Here is a 23,457-nt window from a genome sequence, read left to right on the forward strand (position 1 = left end):
CAGGTCTGCCTGAGAGCAGTGCAGTGAAGAACCCTTCAGTGAGGACTCCCACGCATGCACACAAGAGCCAACCGCTGCAGTGGTTAAGGAAAGTCCCTCCTGACTCTCATACCACAATGCCAGGTGTGTTTGACCCGGGGGACTGTCCCCGCACACACACACAGCCACAGGGTGAGCTTTGTTTCTGCTGGGCCCACAGACAGATGGTTTCTGCTCTCAGACTCCATGGGATAGACTTCCATTTGCAACACCTGTGGTTGAGATGGCATTGCTCCTACCGCAGCCAGCCACCCTTGCCCTCCTGGGTGTGTGGTGCAGTGAGTTGGTAGGGTAGAAGGTGCAATCACCCTAATTAGAAGCTGGTTGGGTCATAGCAAGAAGTTCCTTCCCTGTTCTTCAAAGGCCTTCGACTTTCCCCACCTCAGCACGTGGTTTCAGGATCTCATTTGATGAGCAGGGGCCCTTGGTAAGGACCAAGTGACAATTCACACCTGGCTGGCCCAGTGGCCCTTGGCCTGTGGAAGAGTACAATACCCTCTCTGATATGGCGTTGATCTTTTTTTTAGGGATCCCTGGGCACTTTCCAAGACACCAGCCAGCAAGATTTAGAACACTGGGGTTTTACTAAAAGTTTTAAAAAATGAGGTTTTACTTATCTCTTCGTATCCCCCTATTGCATTGCCCTGATGTGGACAAGATCACAGCCCTGTGATCTTGGGTATGGTGCCCTTACACAGATTTGCCCCCCTAGCCATGGCCAAAATGAGGAAGCAGAAGCATCGGTCGGCTCTGTAGATGCTCCAGAAACCATCACTGTTTTCCCCTCGCAGGTCATTTACCCCTACATCCCCTCCCAAAGGAACAACATGACACCTAGAAATGGTCGTAAGGTGGGAAGTAAGCCCGATATGGCCCAAGGTTGGCGGTGGTAGGGAGAGGGGTTTCAACCGTGTAGACTGGGAGCCCCAGAGTGGCTTTTAAGCCAGTCATCAGAAAGGAAGAAGGACTGCACTGGAAGAGAAAACTGGTCAAATTGGCCCATGGCTTTCGCAACTAGATGCAGCTGAGTTCTGACTGGTTGGTGGGAGCTCTGCGCAGTGCTAAGCTGCACCCAGCAGGCAGCTGGGGTTAGGTCCCAAAGCAGGGCTTCTGACTAAAAAGTGTTCTCAATACTTTGAATCAGACTGAGGGCTGTACCACAAGGGATTCTTGTGGGTAAAATGATAGTTGTCTGGGTCGCACACCAAGGAAAGAGCACGTCCCAGGTGCTTCTATGTGAGCACTGCATGTGTTGCCTGCTCGGGATGGGAGATGGGGTGTATCCCTGTGGAAAATGGCACTAGAGCTAAAATATTTAGCTATTTGTCCACAGATGGGCAACACAACATCAGAATCAGAGAAATGTTAGTTCTATCATAACTTGAACTTGCCACTTGGATTTTAGAAACAGTGTATTTCCGGCTGTTAAAAAAGCATGGTAGAATCGATCGAGGTCAATCATTAACCTGGAAAGCTCTGGGGCAAGGTCATTTCCACGGTTGTGGGATCACCTGTGGCTGACTCCTAAAAACATGTTCTTTATACTTCATTTCCAATAGATTAGGGAGTCCCAGGGGCAGGATGTGATCTGTCACTGTGGGCTGTGCTTTGGACAGGATAGAGACATTTAGTGTCATGACAATGTGCCAGTGCACGGACCTGCAGGCTCGCTGTGTCCAGTTCTCATGTGAGCAAAGACACTCCCCAGGGTTCATCTCATGGTGTGCACTGTGCACACACACGTGTGCTGAGTGCTGGGCATTGATGTCTTCAGTGAAAGGCCACCCAGGTGCCCTCTTGGAGAAACAGCACAGGGGAGCACCTCTTCAGGTGGCTGAGAGCTACAGGAGCATGATGTGTAAAAACAGCCACTAGTTGGTTGTTTTTCCTGTGCCCAGTGTTTGATGCTTCGAGGGAGTCGTGATCTTGTCCACACCGGGGCAATGCAATCGGGCGCAGGTGGTTGATGCCTGCGGTTGGGCATCTATTAAAAAGCTTTAGGAACTATACCTCTGAATGACACAGAATCTAGAGGATCTTAATTTTAGGCTCCTGGAGGCCAAAAAATAACTTGGGGTTGGATTCCCGGGTGCGCTTTGGGCTACAGTTACGTGATGCCAGGAGAGGAGTCCAGGACTCCAGGGTCCAGCATGGCAGAGCGAGAACACTCTGAGTGTATAGAAACAACAGTCAGAGTGAGTCAGGCATGTGGGCAGTTGGGTTTAAGATCAATGACAACTTGAGATCAAAGGCCTGTCGACTCCCCTACACAGCAGAGGCTTCGGCTGTGGTGAGTGGAGTGCAGAGGCTCTCTCTCCTACCAGTTCCTCTTCAGATCGGAAAACAGGTCGGCTTCCCCCAAGGGACCCATGCACACCGAGTGCAGTGAGCCGCCAGGCCCCTGTTGCCACGACTCAGAGGCCCCTGAATGCCCTCTTTGTCCTGCTCCTCGCAGCCAGGCAGGGCTCAGGGGTCTGGGAGGAAAGGCTGAAACTCGAGAGGGCCTGGTTTTGTGCTTTCGGTTTATTTTGGGATAATGGTAAAGGCCATGAATCCCAAGGGGAGCCAGATAGAGCTAGACTGTGCTTGATCTCTGAACGGGAGCCCAGAACGGCTCCCAGGCAAGGGCCCTGGACTGGGCATTGCTACAGGTTTGGAGGCTGGTGGTGGACAAGACGAGGAGGCAGGAGACCCAGAGCACAGGGTGGGACACGGAGGTCGCAGAGCTAAGCCAAGAGAAGGAGAGGGCTGTGCTGTGAGGGCAGGACCAGAAGAGGGGTGCTGAAGGGGGTGCTCACCCTGGAGTTCTGAACAGGAGGTGAGAAAATCCTGGAGGACATGGTTTGCTTCCTTCTGAAGACATCGGAGGTCGCTTCCAAAGTTTGAACTCATTTTCTCGTATGTTTTGAACAGGTAAGGCAGGGTGGTGAAAAATCAGGCGAGTGCTTTCCCAGTGCACTACTTGCAGCTGCTGGAGGGCCTTGTCCATATACCAGGTCTTCCTCACAGCCTGGAGTGAAGCACGTTTCTGTCACAGCTGACATCTTTGTAGGATTACAGAGGTAATCCTACGTATCGATGTGGACGTTGGCTCATCTGACATGCTGACGTTGAAAAGTATAAACTGAGAAGTCTTCCGTCACACAGTCATGCACCAGCCAGTCACTGCTCTTCTGTGTATCATCCCCGAAACGGCATCAACCTCCTACAAGCTCACGCCCCTTTTTTACACGGAGGGCAGCACGTCTGCGCCCTGGCCTATGCTCTGCTTTGTCTCTCATCAGGCTGGGGAATGGTTGGTGTCAGCGTGGAAGAGCTTCAGAGCTGTCAGCATGGAGTCAGCGTGTTCTCTACAACCGCGTGCTTTTCTCACTGGTGCATTGTCAGAGCCGGGAAGAGCGCAGGACAGAGGGATGGGGGTGTCATTCACTGTGTGCTGACTGAGAACCAGCGTGAGTGTGTGCAGGTGTATGAGTGTGCACGCACATGTATATGTGGACAGTGGACATGTGCTGGTGAGAGTACACATTTGAGTGTGTGTGCTATGTGTGCATGTAAATGTGCGAGTATGTGTGTGTGCGTTCTGTGAGAGAGTACTTGAATGTGTGCATGTGTGCAGGTAAGAATACATGTGTGAGTGTGCGTGTGTGTATATTATGTTTCCCCGAAAATAAGACCTGGCCAGACAATCAGCTCAAATGCGTCTTTTGGAGCAAAAATTAATATAAGACCCGGTGTTATATTATCATATTATATTATATTATATTACATTACATTACATTACATTATGTAAGACTGGTCTTATAGTAAAATAAGATCGGGTCTTATATTGATTTTTACTCCAAAAGACCCATTAGACATGATTGTCTGGCTACATCTTATTCTCGGGGAAACATGGTATGTGTGTATACATGGGTACATGTGTGTATGTGAGCATGTGTATATGGGTGCATGTATGAGTGTGTGTGAGAGCATGTGTGTGTGCGTGTGAGAGTGTTTGTGCCCACACATGCTAAGCTTTGGTTTGGCTTTCTCAAGTTGAGATGTGTGGCAGCCACTACAAGTGGATGTCAGTGGATTCACATTCCTGCTCGCACCCCTCCTTGCATTTTCTCCCCTTCCCATTTCCATCCCCCTTTTCATAAACTGCCCTCCAGGAACCAGGCCAGTGTGTCTTCCAACATGGCTGTGAGTGTGTGGGATCCACCCACATCATCCCCAGACATCGATCTTTCTAGGAAGTGTGCGTGGAGGCACAGATGTTGGCTGCTGCCAAATGGTGGGCTGTCGAGATGCTGGCCTTGTGGAAGGGGCATTTCAGGTGGGGGGTGTCCTCACTTCCGTGTCGCCTCAGTGGGTCTCGCAGGCCCTCAGCCCAGATGAAACACTGAAGGTCTATGTCCAGTACCCTGGACATAGCACTGGCCTTCACTCTAGAGTGCAGACAGCAGCAGAGCCCACGCCCTTCCCAGGGAAGCTCACCAGCCTCTGTCAGGCTTTACGGATGGAGAAACTGAGGCTCCAAGGTTTTCTTGGGCTTCTTTTCCTTCCTGAGCGGTCTGGGTGCTTACAGGAGGGTCTCGTGAACTCTACTCCTCCAATTCTAATGCCTTCACTTCCTGATGAGGTCACACCTGATGAGGAGGGCACAAAGCACCTTTGGCCACCTACCTCTTCCTGGAACACAAGAACCTCTGAGGGTGGAGGTGGGGAATACTGGTGTTGGCACAGGAAACGGAGGCAGGCATTGACGCCACATGTGCCCGCCCTGCACAGCCGCAGATGGTGTCACCCATGGCATGAGCCTGAGCCAGGCAGAGCATAGTGGTGGCAGGCCTGGCTCCTAGGGGTCTGGCACCGTCTGGTGTGTCAGAGCACAGCCCCCTGCAAGCTGCTTCTGTGTGCTGGTGACTTTTATAACTTCACCTGGTTAGAGAAATCTGTTTAGTGGTTTCTAAGAATATGGACCTATTGTGTCTATGCTCTGGAATTTGGCAAGCATCAGGACAACGTAAGTCTGAATTTATTGCTAATTAAAATAATTACAATAATCAGGGCTCCATCCCAGTCAGGAGCTTGGGGAAATTAAGAGAGAAAACCTTTTGTGAGAGTGACTCATGGCCAAGTGGAAACAGTGTTCCCCAAAGCTTAATAAACTCCCCCTCAAGTAACTTAAAAGGTGCTTGACACAGGCAGCTGTTGGTGTGGTCTGGGGTCTCTGTCAGATGCATGGCTTGAGTGGGAGGTGGGAAGGGGCAGAGCTGCTGGAACCAGACTCCTAACAGGACCCCGTTGTCACCGCCAGGCTGCCCAGAGTGTCTGCCTTGAGAGCTGCAGTGTTTTTATGGCTTATTCCCTGCAGTTTCCCAGGCACAGTGACTCACGCTGTCACACTCAGCCAGCAGAGTGCAGAGGCTCTGAAATCCTTGTGGGGACCTCATGGGTTCTGAATTCCTGTTCCCTCCCAGACCTGGCACACAGGTCCCGCCCGTACTGTGTTTCAGTCACAAAGAAGAGCGTCTTACTAGATGGGAGCAGTCAGCACGGCCCACGGACGGGACTCTGCTTTGAGGTCCAGAAGGAGCACTGTCCTGAGATGGGGCAGCCATCCCTGAGGGCAGACTCCTTACTGCTCTGAGCCGCTGCCAGCCAGGTGGCAATGGAGCGCCCAGCAGCCACTCCTGCTGTCAGGGCTTTGAAGGGCATCCATGAGGCACTTGCTTTCATGGACTTTCGAGATACAAAAGGCTTTCACTCATTTCCCACCCAGGCTGGGCACGGGAGTCAGAGTCTGCAAGGGACTCACTCTTGTCCCCAGTATTTCCTGGTACCTCGAGCAATGTCAAGGAGAAATTCATCTTCACATTCTGTCCTTGTTCTTGGCCACTTCCATATAGAGACCATCATGAATAAAGCTGGCGTTCCCATGCGCTGGGCAGCAGAGTCAGAAAGAGAGGAGAAACCCAGGTGTGAAGCAGCTGAGGCAGAGGTAAGATGAAGGGGAGCCGGCCTGCTGGGTCACCCTTCCCCAGGCTTATCTGTTTCTCCCGATGTTTGGGGAGGGCATAGGGCGTGGAGGAAATTTCTCTAGATTGGAAATCCAGGAGGCTCTCTGTCCTGTCCATCACAGGGCTTCAGCCCCAAGTGCCCAGGTATGTGGTTCCAAAAGGGCGTAATGTTTAAGAGCTTGGGTTGGGGGTCAGACAGGCCTTGGGTCTTTCCCTGTATTTGCTGTTTATTAGCTGTGTGTCCTTGAGCGAATTCCTTAACCGGTGCGTGCATTTCCTCGTGTGTAACGTGGACTGATACTAATGGCTCCACTCCTATAATGAACCATGTGTAAAGGGCTACATCAGTTTTCTGTTGCTCTGTGACAGATCATCCCAAGACTTAGTGGGTTAAAGCGACAGCCATTTGCTTAGCACATGATTCTGTGGGTCTGTGGCAGTTACTCTGGGCTTGGCCAGCCTCACTCCCCCGTTTGCATCACTGCTGGGTTGCTGGCAGCTGCATGGCCTACGATGGCTTCATTCCCAGGTTCTGGTGGGGGCAGGCAGCTGGCCAGGGCCTGGGACATTTGGCTGGGCGCCCTGCTTTTCCTGTGTGTGGCTGGGTCTCCAGGCAGGCTGGCTCAGGTGTGTTCTTTGGGGGGCTCAGAGTTCCAAGCTCTGAAACACAAGGTCTTTTCAAGCTTCTGCTTGTATCAGGATATGTGCATCTCATCGGCAAGCCCAAAGTGGAAGGATGGAGAAACAGGACCAGCTCTTGTTGGGGTGGCCATGCTCGCAGTCCACACAGGCTGAATGGTATGCAGCACGTACAGTCACTTCCCACCCAGCTGCACCCACCCAGGCTTAGCAGCTCCGGCTCTGGGCCAGGCCCAGCAGCAGTGGTATAGGGTGACAGTGGCCAGTGCACAAACTTGAAAAGTTGCCATTTCCAGCGACCTGGAAGGCAATTCAGGAGGCGACAGTGGAGAGAGAGCTCTTTGATCATCCTGCATCACAAAGGTCTTCATGGCCAATGGACGATGTTTTGTGAAGACCTGGACATTGAGACTGAGTTAAAGGTGATTTGACTCTTTCAGCCCTGTGTGAGATAATAGAAATACATATTGGTGTCCCCCCTGTTTCTGCCACAGGGCTCCTGAAACGCTTGTCATTTCCTAAGTGAGCATCTCTTATTCTAGTGGGGGAGACTCTGGGTGGCTCCGAATGGCTCTGGACGGGGGCTGTCACCACAACGACCAAGCGATGAGTAGAATTCTCAGCCCCACTCCCATAGTCAGGATGGAGACAGGCTGGGAATGGAGTTAACTACCAAGTATGCCTATGCAGTGAAGCCTCCATAAAAACCCTGGAGACACAGTGTTGGGCGAGCTACCACATCAGTGAGCACGTCCACAGCGGGAGGGTGACACATCCCAGTTACATGGGGACACAAGCTCCTGCGTTCGGGACCCTCCCACCCCTCACCTCTCTCTCCATCTGCCTGGTCATCTGTATCCTGTGTCATATCCTCAAAAAAACAAAACCACAAAAAAAAACCCTGGTAAATGTATTTCCCTGAGTCCCATGAGCCACTCTAACAAATTAATTGAAACCGAGGAGGGGTCGTGGAGATCCCCAATTTGTTGCCAAATCAGGCAGAGGTTGTGGGTAATTTGGGGACCCCTGACTTAGACTTGGCATCTGAAGTGGGGGCCAGTCCTGTGTGGCTGAGATCTCAACCTGTGGGATCTGACGTGATTTCGGGCTGCCACTGTCAGAATTGAGTTAAATGGTAGAACACCCAGATGATGTCACAGGAAATTGCTTGTTATGGGGAAAAACCTCCACACATTTGGTGCCCAGAAGTGTCAGAAGTGAAGTGTTCTGTGTGCAAGAAGAAGAGTGAAGAAGAGTCACAGGCGGTAGACTCACATGGGAAGGAAAACTGGGTGGTTTTTCTAACTCACCTCTTCAGAAGAGCAGAGGACTCAGCACACCTTCCATATAGTTGTTACCTGTTTGTCGTTTCATGTGTGCGTAAAAGTGACACATGGTAAGACCTGTCGAAACAAATCTAAGAGAGCTCTTTCGAGGTGATAAGAAAGCCTGTGCTGTTATTTGATCGGCCTTCTTCGACTTATTCCCAACAGAGTGAGCCAGCAGCAGTCTGCGGTCCTTGCCCCACCGCCCTCCCAGCCCCTGGTGGTGCGGAAACCAGCTTGGAGGCCTCAGCCCTTCCCACCCTGATCTGTCCTCACTTTAAAAAAAAAAATGCTTTGTGTACTTCTATGAGGTGGTCACAAGAGGAGACACAGAAGAAGCTCAGGGGGAAAGATAGTTGATTACACTCACAAGTCTTAGGGCCGCACCGGGAAGCTCCAGGTGACCCGGAGGCAGAAGACAGAGGTGGCAGGTTGAGGTCCTTGCCTTTTTTGGGCTTTCCCCCGAGAGGCAGGGCTGGGCAGGGTGAAAAGCTGGCACTGGCCAGTTTGCCTCATTCCAGAGGCCTTGGGCTGTCGCCGTGGTCCCGCGAAGCCAGGCACCAGGCTGTGGGACAACCAAGGCCGAGGAGGGCTGCCTGCTGGGTTGGGGCCGCGCGAGGCGTCTGGCTCTGCACCGGCTCGTTGGCGGCCCACAGGCCCCCCCCCGGGCCTCTGCTGTGTCTAAGACAGGCGGGCTCGGTCTCTCCCAGCCAGAACGTCTTTGTAAGATGTCAAACCATCACCATACAGTACGTATACAGAAACTAAAATACGTCCGACAGAAACACATCAAACACAGAAATGTGTGCTCATGCAGTGGGGTACTGTACAGCCAGGGAAGTGAACGCGCTAGGGCTCCGCGCAGCGCGGACGGGCGTTGGGGACACAGTGCCGACGGAAAGGCACCACGGCCCCGGGCGCAGGGGACCCCACGCGGAGACCGCGTCACTGTGGCTTAGACGCCTGTGCGCGGGGCCGACTTCCGCGCCGCCCAGCACGGTGGCCCCGCCGCAGGCGGGGAAAGGCAGCGTCCGCTCCTCCGTCTCAGCGGCCGCTCCGCGGGCTCCGCGGCTGCCGCAGTGGACAGAGGCACACGGACGACTTCTGTCATTGCGGGTCTTACTGGGCAGTGACGACACGCCCGTTCCCGTGCTCAGCTTTGCACAGGACGGCTCTGACGACGCTGCCCGCGGTTTTCAGCGTCTCTCTGGGTTTGGGTTTGGCAGGCTGTTTCTTCATGACCAGCTATGCATCACTGTGGGCAGGAATACTGCCTCAGGGATGCCACAGTTTTCGCAAACGTGATGCCGTTTGCAATCCGCCCGGCTAATCGTCAACTCCAAACCAAGCTCCGCCTTGCCCACGCGTCAGGGCTGCCTTCGCTCTCGCCGCCAGCAAACTGGGGGCCACACGCCTCCACCAAGATGGCGCCCGCCTCAGAGGGGTGTGGCCGGGCAGCCGGCAGCCAATGGGCGTGCGCGTCCGGCCGCAGCCAATGGGAAGGCAGCGCCGTCCGCAGCCAATGGGAAGGCAGCGCGGGCTGGACGCCGGGAACCGCTGCTGCAGTGCTGCGTTCTTGCTATGTCGGACTCCCGCGCGTCGGACGGCCCCTCAGTCCCGGGGCCCCGGGGCCGCAGACGATCCTGGGCTGAACTGCTGGGTAGGGGGCCGCGGGGGCCGCGGGAGTGGGCGGCTCTGGGCTCCCAGACCACGTCCCGGCCTGACGCGGGGAGGCCCGGCTCCTCGGCGTGCAGGCTGCCTTCAGCCCGCTGGGCTCCGACCCCTGACCCTCCCAGCTCCGGTCCGCGGGCCCTTCTCGTCCCCGCCACCTCCTGTCCCCAGGCCCCCGGTCCTCCCGACCCGCGTCCCTATCCCCTCGTCGTCCCCTCCCAGCGTCGCTCTTTGTCAGACGTGCGGTTGAGAAAGACTGTTCTGCGAAGTGGGGATGTAAGCTTTACCCCACGCGTGGGTCCGGGAGCGCGGGGCGACTGACGTTCAGTGAGCTTGGCGCCAGGACCACATGACGTCACTGGGCAGGAGTCAATCCCAGGAAACGAGCGCTCGCGCCGTCCCGCCGACGGCCCCGGACGGCCCGGAGTTCGGCGGTTTCCCCGTGAACGTCCGCTTCTGTGCGGGATCCCACGTGGCGCTCAGGCGCCCGTCCTCTCCATCGCCCCCGGGGGGACCGTGCCTGTGTTTGCCGGTCTTTTCTACCTAGACGTTTGCAGGCCTCGCGTCCGTCGGTTGTGGGAACTCCTTCAGTCGCGCGTGCCGACGCTTTCCCCGGGGTGGGTGGCGGTTCTGCCTTTCGGGCGGGGATCCCCGCGGAACCGCCTCCTGTGAGGGGCACCCACGTCGGGAGCGGTTGTCCCGGGAGTCTGGGACAGCGCTGCGGTTTCTTAAGGCCGATGTTGTCCCGTAGCGGGAAGGGCCAGGACGCAGGAGCTGGATCCTGAGAGGGGCCGGAGGTTGCGGGAGTCGGCGCTGCGCCTCCTGAGAAGCCACCTGAGCGTGAAGCTCCTGCTGCTGGAGGTAAGGGGCCAGGGGCGTGGGCTGCAGAGCCTCACGAGTCTTGGGGAGACGCACCCATTAAATGTCGGCCAGGTGAGAAAAAATGGGGGGCGTTTATCCTTTCGGAGGTAAAGGAAGTTCAAAAGTGAATTTAGTACTTCTCAAAAAGGCTGAGTACGTTTCACTTTTAAAAAACGTTTTAGCTCGAAATATTTGAGAGTAAGACAGTAGGCAAGCGTTACGTACACACAGGTTTTTGTGCGCACACGGCTTGAATTTTAAAAAAGGAGCTTTTCTTTGGTTCCTAGGTAGAAGGCCCACCACGTAACAAATTGTGTCTCAGCCAATTGACTGATCGTGAGGCCTGCGCTGATCCTTCTAGTTCATTCATAGGTGAGTTAGAGCTTCATTTTCTTGCTGTATTGAGTCATGGAAGAGCTTTATAAAGGGATCTTGACTTACTTATAAGCAGAAATTGAAATTCCCCCAGATAATGGTTTTCTGCTTATATGTGTAGTCACGGACAAGTCATGGTTTTGTGACTTCATTGGGGTTTGTCTTCAGGCTGTTATTTAAAAACTGTTTGCTCAACGTGGGGCTTAGAAGCAGTAGGACCCAACGTATCCCTGGGAAAATGTGGGACAGTATGTGCACCTTCACGGAAGTGGTGGAAACAGGTTGTACTGCGCGGGCAGCATGCAGGAAACCAGAAATGTGTTTCTAGGTGCCCACCTTTCCATTGGAGAATATGAGATAGGGAAAGTTCTGTGGGAATAACAAAAAATAAGTTATTTTCTGGTCATTCACATTTTTATGACGTAGTGATTGTCATTTCAGAAAGAGATATTTGCTAATTCATTAATTTGTTTTAAATTTCCATTGAAATGACCTTAAATGATTAGCTTGGCAAAATATGTTGATTTTCTCTGCCATTATTGTATTTGAATTACACAAATTATGCATCGTCGTCCCAGGGAACCAAGCTCAGCCACTTTCTTATGTGGACTTTTGGATGAAGGCATAAGAACTTACATAAGAAGCTTTTAACCTTGACCACAGAGATATAAATAGACCCTTAATTCATTAACTTTTTAGTTTTTCCTGCTGAGGTAGTGGTTATCCTTTTTATTTGTACTTATATAGAAAAGATAAAAACCTTGTAAATAAAAACAAATTATTTTCCCATGGATACACAATGGAAATAAATGGCTAGAAATGAGCAGTTTTTGTCTTTCTACCATAAATTAGTTCTTGACCATAGCAGTTGATAATTTCTAATACTGTCATTCGGAACCTTTATAACTACTGTAAGTATTTTCACTCACATATTGATCTGTGTTTTCAGAGCCTTGAAGATAAATTGGCATGTGCTACATTTTCCTATTTTTTAAAAAAATTAGGTTTGGAAGTCAAATGAATTAGAAAACAATGTACTTATAGGCACTATCATTTTCCAGGCTGCCTAGCATCTCTCACTTTATTGAGTGCAGACCGGAGGCTGATCTGTGAGGAGGCTGGTGGCTGCCTGTGGGCCCAGCACCTTGCTTCCCTCTGGCAGCCCACTTGTGCCTACACTGCCCCCCAGGTGGGTGGCCCAGCATTGGGAAAGCAGACCCAGTTTCCACTCAGACATCATTGTAAAGATGGTGGGAGCCAGTCTTTGACACTGCGGTAATTAGAAAAACAGGAATTCATTATGAGCCTGCTGTTGTTCCCAGTGTGTTGTGCTCCTTCAGGAAAAGTTGATAAAATTGTTAATCAGAATATATCTGCCAAGCTCCCTCATTTGTGTCCCATGGGATACACAAATATGTGTGTGAACTGTGGGCTTCAGATGCTGTCTCTGATGGTCTCAAGAGCTGCTTCAGTCATGGAATTGTCTTAATTTTATACCTTGTGTCTTTCCCCGTAGATCTATCCTTGAAAAGGCCATTTTCTGTGGTGCTGCAATGTAAAGAAGGCATTTTAAACCACAGGTCTTCTGTTGTAGATTTCGTTGTAGTGTACCTCCTGTGTCCTGTGTTGTCTTTAAGGCTCTGCGTTGCGGGATCAAGCCTCGCGGCTGGGGGTTCCAGTGGCCGTGCTGTCCAGCCAGATGGTCGCCTCTAGCCTCGTGCAGATCTGTGAGGCAGGTGCAGAGGCCTCCCAGGGGATGCTGTTGGACTCAGAGCAAAGAGTAAGACGCAGCACTGCTGGGGAAACTACTGCTCATTACTTTTAAGCTGCTTGGGAAAATAGGATATTTCTGTAATATTGTTTCAGGTATTTGCTTATTTTTTTTTAAAAAAAGATTTAACCTCTCTTTTCAGAATAAACTGTCTTCCTTGCTAGAGATCACTCGGTATTTATTAACACACAGTATGTTCTCCCGTCTGTCCTTCTGTCAAGAATTATGGAAAGTACAGGTAAATTTGAGATTGTAACTCTGACTTGGCTATGGGTTCTCAAGTATTGTGAAGCCATCAGAATCCTAGTTTCCTTAAGAATCCCACCACACATCTCCTTAATTATGGAGAGTGGGCGAAAGCATTGAGCAAGTGCCCCTGGATGGGAAAGAAGTACCCTTAGTCACCGTATTTGTTAATATTCACCCAGCATTAGTAATACTGTTTCGAATAGAATATAGCACAGAAACAAGTTCTGCCTTCTTAAATAATTGTGAACAATTTTCCAGGGCAGTGTAGTCAACTAGAAAGATAGAATTCTAAACATTATTCTTACCTGTCCTTTTTGGAAACATTTTGAATTCATTAGGCTTATAGCTTTTTGAACAGTTGAACTCAAAATGCTTGGTTATTTAATGAAATCAGTAAGTTGAAAAGAGGAAAGAAAAACCCCAGGTGATGGTACCTTCCTGGTTTTTCCCCATTGTTTTACTTAGCATCCACCCCGGAGTGCAGTTGATCTGTCAGGTGTGGGTACCGTCCCTGCACCTACGGGCACCTACCTCGGTGGGGGAAGGCGGCTGAAATACAGGCGCTCCCAGGGATGCAGAGGAGAGTGGGCGATGGTCTGATTGGACAGTTGGGAAGGGTTTCCTAGGAGAGCTAGAAGGGGCGTGGAGTGAAGGGAGAGTATGGGTTCCTGGCTGAAAAAGGCAATGGGGACAGATGAGCAGGACGACTGGGGGCTAGGGTGTCTATGCGGCAGGAGGGAGGCCTCGCTGGGAGAGGCTGGAATGAGAGACGGAGGCCTGACCGCAAAGGGCCTGTGCCACGTCCAAGAGTCTGAACCTTGTCCTGAAGGCTCTGGGAACCACTGAAGGGTTCTAAAGAAGAGGTTGATGTGTCCGGTTTATGTTTAGGAATCTTGTATTGGCCATAGGAGAGAAAGTTCTAGAAGTGGGTGAAGCTGGAGACTGGGCAGGGCTCATGTCTGAGCCTGCAGGACATGTGTTGGGTAGGGGGAAGGGGAGGGATGGATGAAAAGTGGGGATGGGGCGTGTCTGAAAGCTTGGTGAGTTTTGTAACCACGGTGGGTAAAACATTTATTTTAGACTGTGCTTGTTACTCCACTCTAGTTTACCATAGAGCATGGGCGTTAAGAACACAGGCTGAACATTCTATAGGCGAATGCGTCCTGAGGGACTCACGGTACTGTCATTTTCTTCAGGATTCCTTGCTGCTTGAAGCTGTGTGGCATCTTCATACACAAAACATTGTGAGCCTCCAAGAGCTGCTGGAAAGGTGTGATAATTTAACATGGCCTTAATGTTCCATAATTTATTTTTTGTGACTTAGTCTAGTGTGACTTGTTTATACGTCAAAGCCAAAAGTCACCTGGAGAAACTATCACGGTCACCCATGAACAACACGGGCGAACTGTGTGAGTCCACTTCACATGGATGGTTTCAGTAAGTAGGGTTGGCCCTCTGTATCCATGGGTTTCACGTCTGTGGACTCAGCCAACTGAGGATCAAACACAGCATTTTGGATTTGCATTTGGGGGTCTGCGGATGTGGGGGCCAACAGTGTTCTTCGATCTGTGGCATTTTACATGAGGGACTTGAGCGTCGGAAGAGTTTGGTGCCCGTGGGGCCAGGGCCTTCCACATACCTCGGATGACTGCAGTTAAGGGCACTCAGAAGCTTGACGCACATTTTCAACCCCGTGTTGTTCAAGGGTCAGCTGTACTTTATTATTTAAAGAGAACGTTATTTTGTAATTGAAGTCATATCATGCACAGATTTAGTAATGTTTTCTTTGTATACGATATATCATATGATACAATACTTTTGAAAACTAAGAAAGAAGCTTTCGGGTAAATGTGGTTGATAGTCTGTGTGCACAGACTTTTATTCCCTCCTGAAATCTCACCAAGAATCAGAAAGGGGATTTTATAAAAAGGTGTAACCCATAAAGATGGGGCGTGGGAGAGGAGACGGCAGCAACAGCGTTTGGGAGCAGGAGGCGGCTGGACCAGTGGTAGAGGACTCAGCACCCTGAGGGCAGACCTGTCCTGAGCAAGCACCGTGGAGACAAGGGAGCCAGTCCAGTGTGTTCGTTCTTTCTATTAAAGACTCAAGTGTTGATGGCACCAGGTGCCTTTGATGTCAGGGTGAAGGAGACAGTGACCAAAGTAGAATTGATGGAAAGCATATTTCAGAAGGATTTGGAACCTTGGATCGCTTGCCTTGCTCTAGGCAGCCAGGCAGGTGCCCCTCCCTAGCTGAACAGAAGACTAGAGGCTCATGTTATTTATTCCCTTGTTGGGAAAAGCAGAGGGCATCCAGTTTGGAGGGTTGTCAAGCAGACTTGAAAATTCCCTATTGAACCCACTGGTGGTGTTCCATGGGAGTCACATCTGGATTTAAAAAGTTGGCTTTTCATACCAAAAACATTCTTGATGATTCAAAGAAGGAAAAAAAATGAAATTATAAAAGTGCTAGAAGAAATCATGGAAGAATGTTTTTATAATCTTGAAGTGGGAAGGCCCAGATAATCCAGTTTAAAAATGGACGAAGGATTTCAGTAGACATTTCTCGAAAGAAGACATCCCAGTGGCCAGTAAGCACATGAGAAGATGCTCAGCATCACTAGTCATGAGGGAAATGTAAACCTGACAGGAGAGACAGGTGAGGGTTCTCCCACATCAGGGCGTTGCCAACCACACGGGTCGTTCTCATGGCTCGCGCCGGTGGTGACAACTGATAGCCGATCACTGCTGCTGTCTGATTATAGAACTGTCTGTATTATTACTATGGAACGGTCTTTTCCCCCCAGGAATAGTAAGCTAGTCCAAATAAATTATTTTCATGATGATTTTTAACGCCCCTAGCAGCCGTCCCTGACAACCCTTCTATGCAGCTGTGACTTCTTGGTGTAGGACGGTGCAGATGGTTGCTAGGTCATTGTCAGTGGCCTAAGCTTCCTCCTGAAGTGAGTGGGAAAGAAAGGGGCCTGATGGTGACGGAGTGATGGGATCTGTGTGCTGTGTGCTGTGTCCCCAGCCACGCCGACGTGCAGGCCATGGTGGCATGGCTGTCCAGGAGCCTCCAGTGTCTGTGTGAGCAGAGTGAGCAGACAGAAGCATCCAGTCAGCATGCCGACACCGCCAGGGCTGTGCTTTCTGGTGAGTTCTTGATGGGGGTTCTGGATAGAGTCCGTTGAGATCAGCTTTTGCTGTGATCATCAGTGGGAAGCAGAACAGGCTTCCCTGCCATGCAGTGTGGTTGGGAACGGAGGTCACCGGCTTTTCGCAGGTTATTTTAAAATGTGCCCGAGGAAAAGCAGAGTGGGGACTTGGGGTGGGACTTGCAAGCTTGGACCTGATCTGAGCCCAGACGTGGGTTCGCCATAGGCACCTTTCCCTTTGAGTGGGCCCGGGCCCCTGTGGCTCTCTGAGCCAGCGGCCCCGTCCATCACCAGTGATCCCTGAAGAGTGAAATCTACAAGGAAATGAAAAATGAGATGAGAAGTAGAGTGTTCCATGTGGATTTTTTTCCTTTGCAGATGATTATTCCTTTTTCCTAAAAACTGTCTTGGTGGTGTGAGCTACTCACGATTCCTGATTCCTGTAATTGGGCCTCAGATAATTTAAGTTAAAATTGGAGATTAGACAGAAATTCTTTTTAATTTTATCCCTCTTGATTCTAGTCTTTCCAGAAGGTATGTCCATTTGCTGCCTCATTCCCCAGAAGGTAATGCTTGCAGGTCCTTCTGTAAAGGCTCTTGCATCATTGGTGTAGGAGATTGGCTGGAGAGGTAGTCCACAATAAATCCTTAGAAGCTCCTTTTTGTTTAAGAGAGAAAAATCTTACTTAAAAACTTGATTGCAAGTACAGTTCCCCCTTGAATAATGCGGGGGTTAGGGGCATCGACTGCTCACACAGTCAAAAATCTGCAAAACCTTAAGTTGGCCCTCTGCATACATGGATGCCCAACCTTGGATCGAAAATACTGGTTTTGACCCGAAGTTGGTTGACTGCAGATGTGACTCCTGGGAAAGCTGACTATTTACTTATTGAGAAAAACCCACGTGTGCATGGACCAGCAGTTCAGACCTGTGTTGCTCAAGGGTCAGCCGTGTTTCCTTTTCAAATAGCACGGCAAGGAGAAGGGTCCGGTTTAGTCAGCTTTGCTCGGTTGGGTTTGGTGAACATTTTTGCACGGCATCTGTCGGGCAGGGACCCACAGGGCTCCCTGGGGCCAGGGGCAGGTGTCCTGACACTGCATGTGGGCACTCCCCGCCAGGCCCCTCTGAAGTGCATGGTATGTGGGACTTGGGGCTGCACAGAGACCACAGTGTATGTAAATACTTTGGTTTTGCGGTTTTCAGATTTTGTGCAGATGTTTATTTTGAGGGGATTTCAGGAGAACTCAGGTCTGAGAAGAAATGTGGAGCCTGAACGGACGCCCCAGGTAGGAGGAAAAGCCAAGTGCAGAATGCACAGAACTGGACTCGTTAGGAAATTGTGCGGCATAAAGGGTGGCCCCGTCCCATGTTGTACCTTTTGGAACCTCCTGAACCAGTGGCTGGCCTTTTTATGCTTTGATCATGAGATGCTCCCCGGGTGGTGTTACTCCCTAGTCCAACAGATGTGGGGGGTGGAGACAGCAGTGATAGCTGCCCCCATGTCTTCTGGTTTCCGAGGCTCTCGGGGCTGAAGGTCTTCACTATGGCCCACAACACAGCCTGTGCGTTTAGATGAGAGAGCACTTCACGGGGTTTGAGAACTCTGCACTGATGTTGACCGAGCCCGTACGAGCCAGATGCCAGAGGAAGTGGGGCTGGGAGGCCGGCAGGATGCTGCCAGGGCCCTGGGCAGTCTCGGGGTGTCACGACAGACACTTCCAGAAAGTCTGCCTTTTCACTGTCTGGTCTCATTATCAGTATTGGGATGATATGTAGACCTAAGAGGAAATCTTAAAAGTGCACTTCTTTGAAAAGTCAGTTTCCTCCTTTACTGTAGAGGAACCACAGTTTTCTGGAGCGGTACACGTGGTTCCTGTGGTGATGGTGGCCCCACTGTCGTTACAGATCGCCGTGGCCGTGCTTCAGAGAATGCTGGCTTGTGAGTCAACTGCTGGGTGCCGCACACTGTAAATGACTGAGTTTGCTCATGATTAAGCTCAGTTTTCTGCCTTTCTATTTCAAGTGTTTTACCTGTTTGTACACTTCTCCCTATAGTCCCAGTACTGGAAAACCCCTTTTTTGTCTGTAATTTAGTATAAACCGACTGTCCACTTTCTCTCCTGGCCCAGTACCTGCTGGCTTCACAGTTAATCTCCAGAGCTGTGTACGACCACATTTGACTGTTCATTAGGGGACATTTTACTGTCTACATGTTTTGACTTTTTAAACGCTTCACTGAGACGCTTGGAAGCCTGAAGGACTTGTGTCATCTGGGGGTTTAGGCAGCCTGGGAGGTGTGTAACGTGGAAATGAAGGGCTCTTATCAAAGACCCACTACCTGACTTGTTGAAAAACATTTGCATTGTTTTTGATGCACTGTGATGGTATGCTGACGACGTGTGTTTCTGCTCCCACGTTCTGCATCAGTCGCACTGGAAGCGTTGGCTGCTGGCGTGCAGGAAGAGTCCTCAGTACACAAGGCAGTGAAGTGTTGGTATGTTTCTGGGGCGTCTTGGGGGTGGTTCCTGCTAGGTTAGAGGTCCTGGGTATTTTAGATACTCTGGAAATACCAACAAGTGACTCCTGAGCTCACTTCCTCTGCCATTGTGTCAGCGGCAGGAGCAATAGCAGCTGAGAAGCACTGCAAACCCCTTGGAGATGAGGCAGGAGGCCGGGTGCCCTTCCTGTGGTCTCCCCCACCCCCCATCCCTCCAAGCCCAGCTCCTGCGTGTCAGACACATTCCTCTCCCCACCCAGGTTGACCTCCTCACTGTCTTGGCTCTGCCCTCTCGGCTGTCTGCAGGGTTTTCTACAGCACAGCTGCAGTCACCTTCCTGCTGAGCCCACCTCTCCCGGGCTCCTGCCCAGACCTGCCGTGGCCCTGGTTTTACTGCGCTTGCTTTCTCTCCAAGGCTCCGGAGGCGCACATGGACACACTGTGGGGTGGACATGGGGGTGTCGGGGTTCGCTTCAGAGTCACAGGGGTGAGGCCGTCCTGGAGGATGGCTCTGGTCCGGGAAAGCAGGAGAATTTTCCCGCATTTCCTGACTTAGTGAATCTCTGTGGTTTTGTTTCTGTACTCCACAATACGTTCTAGTCCTCAACCATGCTCCATAATTTAGTACTTTATTTAAACAGTGACAACACTGTTTTGTTCTCTCAATTTTATGCATTTTTGTGATGTGCTGACGACATTGTTCAAACTTACATCCTATGAGTCAGATGATGATCCTGGATCTGCTTGTTTCGGTTTGAACTTCGTAATTAGTTGCCAGTACTTGAACAAAATCAGACATCCTGTAACAGTCTGGGTGGCAGACTGGGACCCTGTCCCTGCCCAAAGGAGCAGGGCTATGAGTTCCGTGTCCTCGTTGCATGTGTGACCTTGAGGCAGTTCACATCTCTGCTGGGACCCTTGAGGTAGGGCCGACCCTGGTGCACTCCCCACTACCAGTCCTGGTCACCCTTCGTCCCTTCTGACCTGTCAGTGATGCCCTGCTCTCTCTGACGGACGGTCCTCCCTCCCCCCTCCCACTCTTGTCACAGGACATCATTGGCTCCAGGAACAGTTGCTGTGTGTGCCAGGCACTGCACCAGAGGCTCTGCGCAAGGCTTGGCATAACCCCGCTGTCCCTGGTTCCCATCTCACAGATGGGGAGATGGAGGCTTGGCAGTTTACTAGGACCTGGGCCCCCTTGGGTCTGCATGCCACTGGTTCTGCACAGGCCCGGCCCTTCCTGACCCATCTGACCTCTATCTCCTGGGCTCGACGGCATCTCTGTTGCTTGCTTGTGGTTTTCTTTCTGGTTGAAACTACACTTCCTTCAATTCTATTTCAAGTCTGGTAGAGACAGCGTTTCAGGATTATGGAAAGGGCAAGGCTGTGAGCTGGGGGCTGGGACCTTCAGGTCCATGGCTGCTTTGCTGGACAGAAGTGTGTCTGATGCCGTCAGCTGAGGTGGTGACGTCTTGGAGCCCAGCGGCACCTCCTTTCCTGAGAGCCTCTTTCTGCTGTGTTTGCAGGGTCAGCGTGTTCAGTGGACGCATGTACCACAGTATGATCCCGACAGACTGTCCAAAGAGGTTTGTCAGGCACAGTCTGACTCAGATACTCACTCACAAGCCTGTGCTGAAAGGTGGGTCCAGGGCCCAGTTTGCTTGGGGACCATGGCCTCCCTTGATGGGAGTTTGGGCCCCGTGTTAATGCTGTAAAACACTTTGTGGCTGTGAAGGACACTATTATTAACTGTCCTTTCACTTGAAAGTAATGCGTTCTCATAAAGAAAATTTAGAATTAAAGAAGTGTGGAAAGAAATTGTCCCTCCTCCCATCACCAAAGTAGAAAAATCTTTAACACGAAGTCTTTCTTCTGGTCTTTTCTAAATAGATTTCTGAAAACATAGTTATGCTTCAAATTTCAGTGTTCTGTTTCCATGTGTCATATGTTATAAGCATTTTCTTAATGTAGTTGCCTGGCGTTCTTTAAAAGTATTTCCTACTCATGTCATCTACCAGTGAGTGTCCTTTGGCTGATGTCACCAACCCATCAGTGACACACTGTCTCCAAGTTTCTGTTACTAATAAGGCTGAGCACCTTGCCGTCCGAGCTGTCCCTGTGCAGTGGCACATCCCTGGTGGGTCCTCGAGTGCGTCATGGACCCCCCGACAGGCTGTGCTGCGCTTCTTGAGGGCTTTTCAACAGTATCCTCACTGATTTCTTATTGATGGTTAGAATTTAAAAGCAGCAAAACTAAAATGTAATCGAAGGATAAGAAAACATTTACAGCAAATATGATAGAGAATTACCAGCAGGTAACTGGACCAAGACGTAGGCTTTTCATAATATAGAACATGGTTACGAAATGGAAATGGGGGACCTCGCTAACTGAAAAAATACAAATGAACACAAAGCAGTTCTCAGACACGCAAGCTCTGAAACAGCACTCTGGTGATTGCTGACTTAACTTTTTTGTCTGTTTTCCTCCTGGATGAAGTTTCTGATGCTGTTCAAAGGCAAAGAGAGTGGAGCTTTGCGAGGACCCACCCCCTGCTGACCAGCCTATACCGCAGGGTGAGTGTCAAGGTGGCATGCACCGGGGCCATCTGAGATCTGCTTCCGGAAAGCTCTGTGGGGCTGAGACGCTCACAGGTACAGCCATCCACATCTGGGCCACCAGAGCTGACCGCTGCAGAGACAGACACGGTGTCCACTGTTGCAGCTGCATGTTGTGTCGGGCAGGAAGTGGGAGGGAGGGGAGTGTCCGGCTCCTGCCCAGCCAGCGTTTTGCTTGCACAGCTGAGGGGACCTTTGGTTTCAGCTCTTCGTGATTCTGAGTCCAGAGGAGCTGGTTGGCCATTTACAAGATGTTCTGGAAACACACGAGGTGAACTGGCAGCATGTGCTGTCCTGCGTGTCTGCACTGGTGACCTGCTTCCAGGAGGCACAGCAGCTGGTAATCGGTGCGCTCTGGTGGGGTCCTGTGGCATGTGTGCGCCACTCGTATTGTCGGCAAGACCCTAGTGTTTGCGGATGAACCCGTCGCAGTGTCTGTCTCAGCGAGGATGAAAGTCCTCAGCTGCCCAGAAGGTGCCCTGTGTCCTGGGGGCTGCGCTGTGCCGTGCTGTCCCTGGCTCTGCCCTCTGCCTCGCATAGTTGATGTTTGGCTTCCTTTGATCGTTATCCTGTCCCATGAAATTGGTGCTGGGTGTGCCAGCCCTAACCAGAAAGTGGCTGTTTCTCCTGGACGGCTCGTCTACCAGCTGTGACTGGCCACTCTTGCCTAGACTGGGCAGCCCGTCTGCTGGCCCGAGCCTTTGAGAGCTTCGACCTGGACTGCATGGTCACCGTGTTCCTGGTTGTGCGTCAGGCTGCGCTGGAGGGCCCCTCCGTGTTCCTGTCCTACGCAGACTGGTTCCAGGTGGGTTACCTTTGCTGGCGGGCAGGTGCTCCCAGCAGGTTGTCAGCATGTCCCCCCGACTCACCGTCGTAAGAATGAATGCGTTCCGGGTGTCAGCTCTGCAGGGGTGACCTCACAACCACACGTACCTCTTGGCCTCCCCTGGGGACCTGCCCCTTCCCAGGGTGCCCCCTCTCCTGCCTGGCCGGCCTCTTCCCTCCCTTCTGGGAAAACACGGTCAGACAGTCAGGAGTGAGAGCCCAAGGTTCTGCTATTGCAGAGTGTGGTGACGTCAGCTGTTTGTTGGTCAGTCTTGGAGAAGGTGTTCGGAGGTTCCCTGGTGTCTTCCTTTCTGTCCCCACTATGTCTCTGCAGCTGTCCCTGGCTGCTCAGTCCAGGTTTCTGAGGCTCCATGAGAACCCAGGCCATGCGTGGGGGGTGACTTCTGGATGCCAGCTCTGAGGTCTGGCACGTGCAAGTCTGTCATTCACAGAAGCTTTGGGTGGTAGCTGTGCCTCTTTGTGGAGAGCTCACCTTCCTGGTTCCATGGGAGGCCAGCCGCTGTCTGCGGCTGCTTTGGTAGAGGATGGTGGTCACGGGGTTCCTCCTTTTTTCTTTTACTTGCCGAAGTTCCTTCCCGTCAACTTGTGCTGCCCCAGCCCTGGGCAGTTGGCCCAGGGGCTCCCACCGGACATGAGCAAGGTCGATGGCTGCACCCTCAGGCTGCTGAGGGACTAGCCCCAGAACCCACTCCACACTCGAGGCGGCGGGTCAGACTCAGTTGGCCTCATTTCCGTGTTTGCACGTCTGCATCTGCTGACCACTTAGCCCAGGTGACTCCGTCATGACCAGTGTCCCCAAGCCTTGTTTTTCAGTTGTCAAGGCAACACACGTGGGAGAGGAATGCTGCTTTTGTGTGGTGTTGAGGGTGTTTTTTTCGTTTTCTTTGTTTTGCCTTTTGTGATCACTTTTATCAAGGTATAATTTAAACAGAATAAAACGTACTCAGTTTCATTGAATGGTTACATGAGTTTTGACAGGCGTTAGACGTATGTTCAGTGTTTGTAGATCTGTTGTCATCTTTATTTTCAGGGCTGTTAGAACTAAACAGAACAGTGTGACGTTTGCAAATTGGAGCCCCTGGGGTCGGGGATGTAGTTCATCTGTGGTTCATAGTTCATCACAGTATGCACTTGGGTGTCGTTTTTCTAATGAGGGAAAGAACGGCCTTTCTCTGTGTAGTGACAGTAAATACTTTGTAACCCCACTCTGGGATTGTGTTACTTTAGACACTTCACACACAACAAGTGAACGGTGGGTGTTCTGTGCGGCTCGTTTCTGCTCTCGGGTTTCAGTATAACACCGAGGCTCTCTCTCGGTTGTGTAGGTGTTGGTAAGACTCAGGAAGCCTCTGTGTAGATGGATTATATGGAGGGAAATGACCCCCTTGTACTGGGGTGGGAG

The 23,457-nt window shown here is 51.3% G+C and overlaps 1 protein-coding gene across 1 annotated transcript in view; it reads left to right on the forward strand.

Moving 5' to 3' along the window:
- The first annotated feature begins 9,557 nt into the window (after window positions 1-9,557).
- Window positions 9,558-23,457, forward strand: part of FANCA (FA complementation group A) — a 40,814-nt gene continuing 26,914 nt past the window's right edge. The window contains exons 1-14 of the mRNA XM_081031633.1: window positions 9,558-9,671; window positions 10,434-10,543; window positions 10,831-10,915; window positions 12,556-12,698; window positions 12,832-12,927; window positions 14,135-14,208; window positions 15,972-16,093; window positions 17,300-17,382; window positions 18,002-18,035; window positions 18,524-18,590; window positions 20,120-20,232; window positions 21,091-21,167; window positions 21,415-21,556; window positions 21,881-22,014. Coding sequence (XP_080887759.1) covers window positions 9,593-9,671; window positions 10,434-10,543; window positions 10,831-10,915; window positions 12,556-12,698; window positions 12,832-12,927; window positions 14,135-14,208; window positions 15,972-16,093; window positions 17,300-17,382; window positions 18,002-18,035; window positions 18,524-18,590; window positions 20,120-20,232; window positions 21,091-21,167; window positions 21,415-21,556; window positions 21,881-22,014 — 1,359 coding nt within the window. The 5' untranslated portion in view covers window positions 9,558-9,592. The remainder of the gene's footprint in view (window positions 9,672-10,433; window positions 10,544-10,830; window positions 10,916-12,555; window positions 12,699-12,831; window positions 12,928-14,134; window positions 14,209-15,971; window positions 16,094-17,299; window positions 17,383-18,001; window positions 18,036-18,523; window positions 18,591-20,119; window positions 20,233-21,090; window positions 21,168-21,414; window positions 21,557-21,880; window positions 22,015-23,457) is intronic.

This window comes from Rhinolophus hipposideros (assembly GCF_964194185.1).
Source record: "Rhinolophus hipposideros genome assembly, chromosome: 21".
NCBI classification, from domain to species: Eukaryota; Metazoa; Chordata; class Mammalia; order Chiroptera; family Rhinolophidae; genus Rhinolophus; species Rhinolophus hipposideros.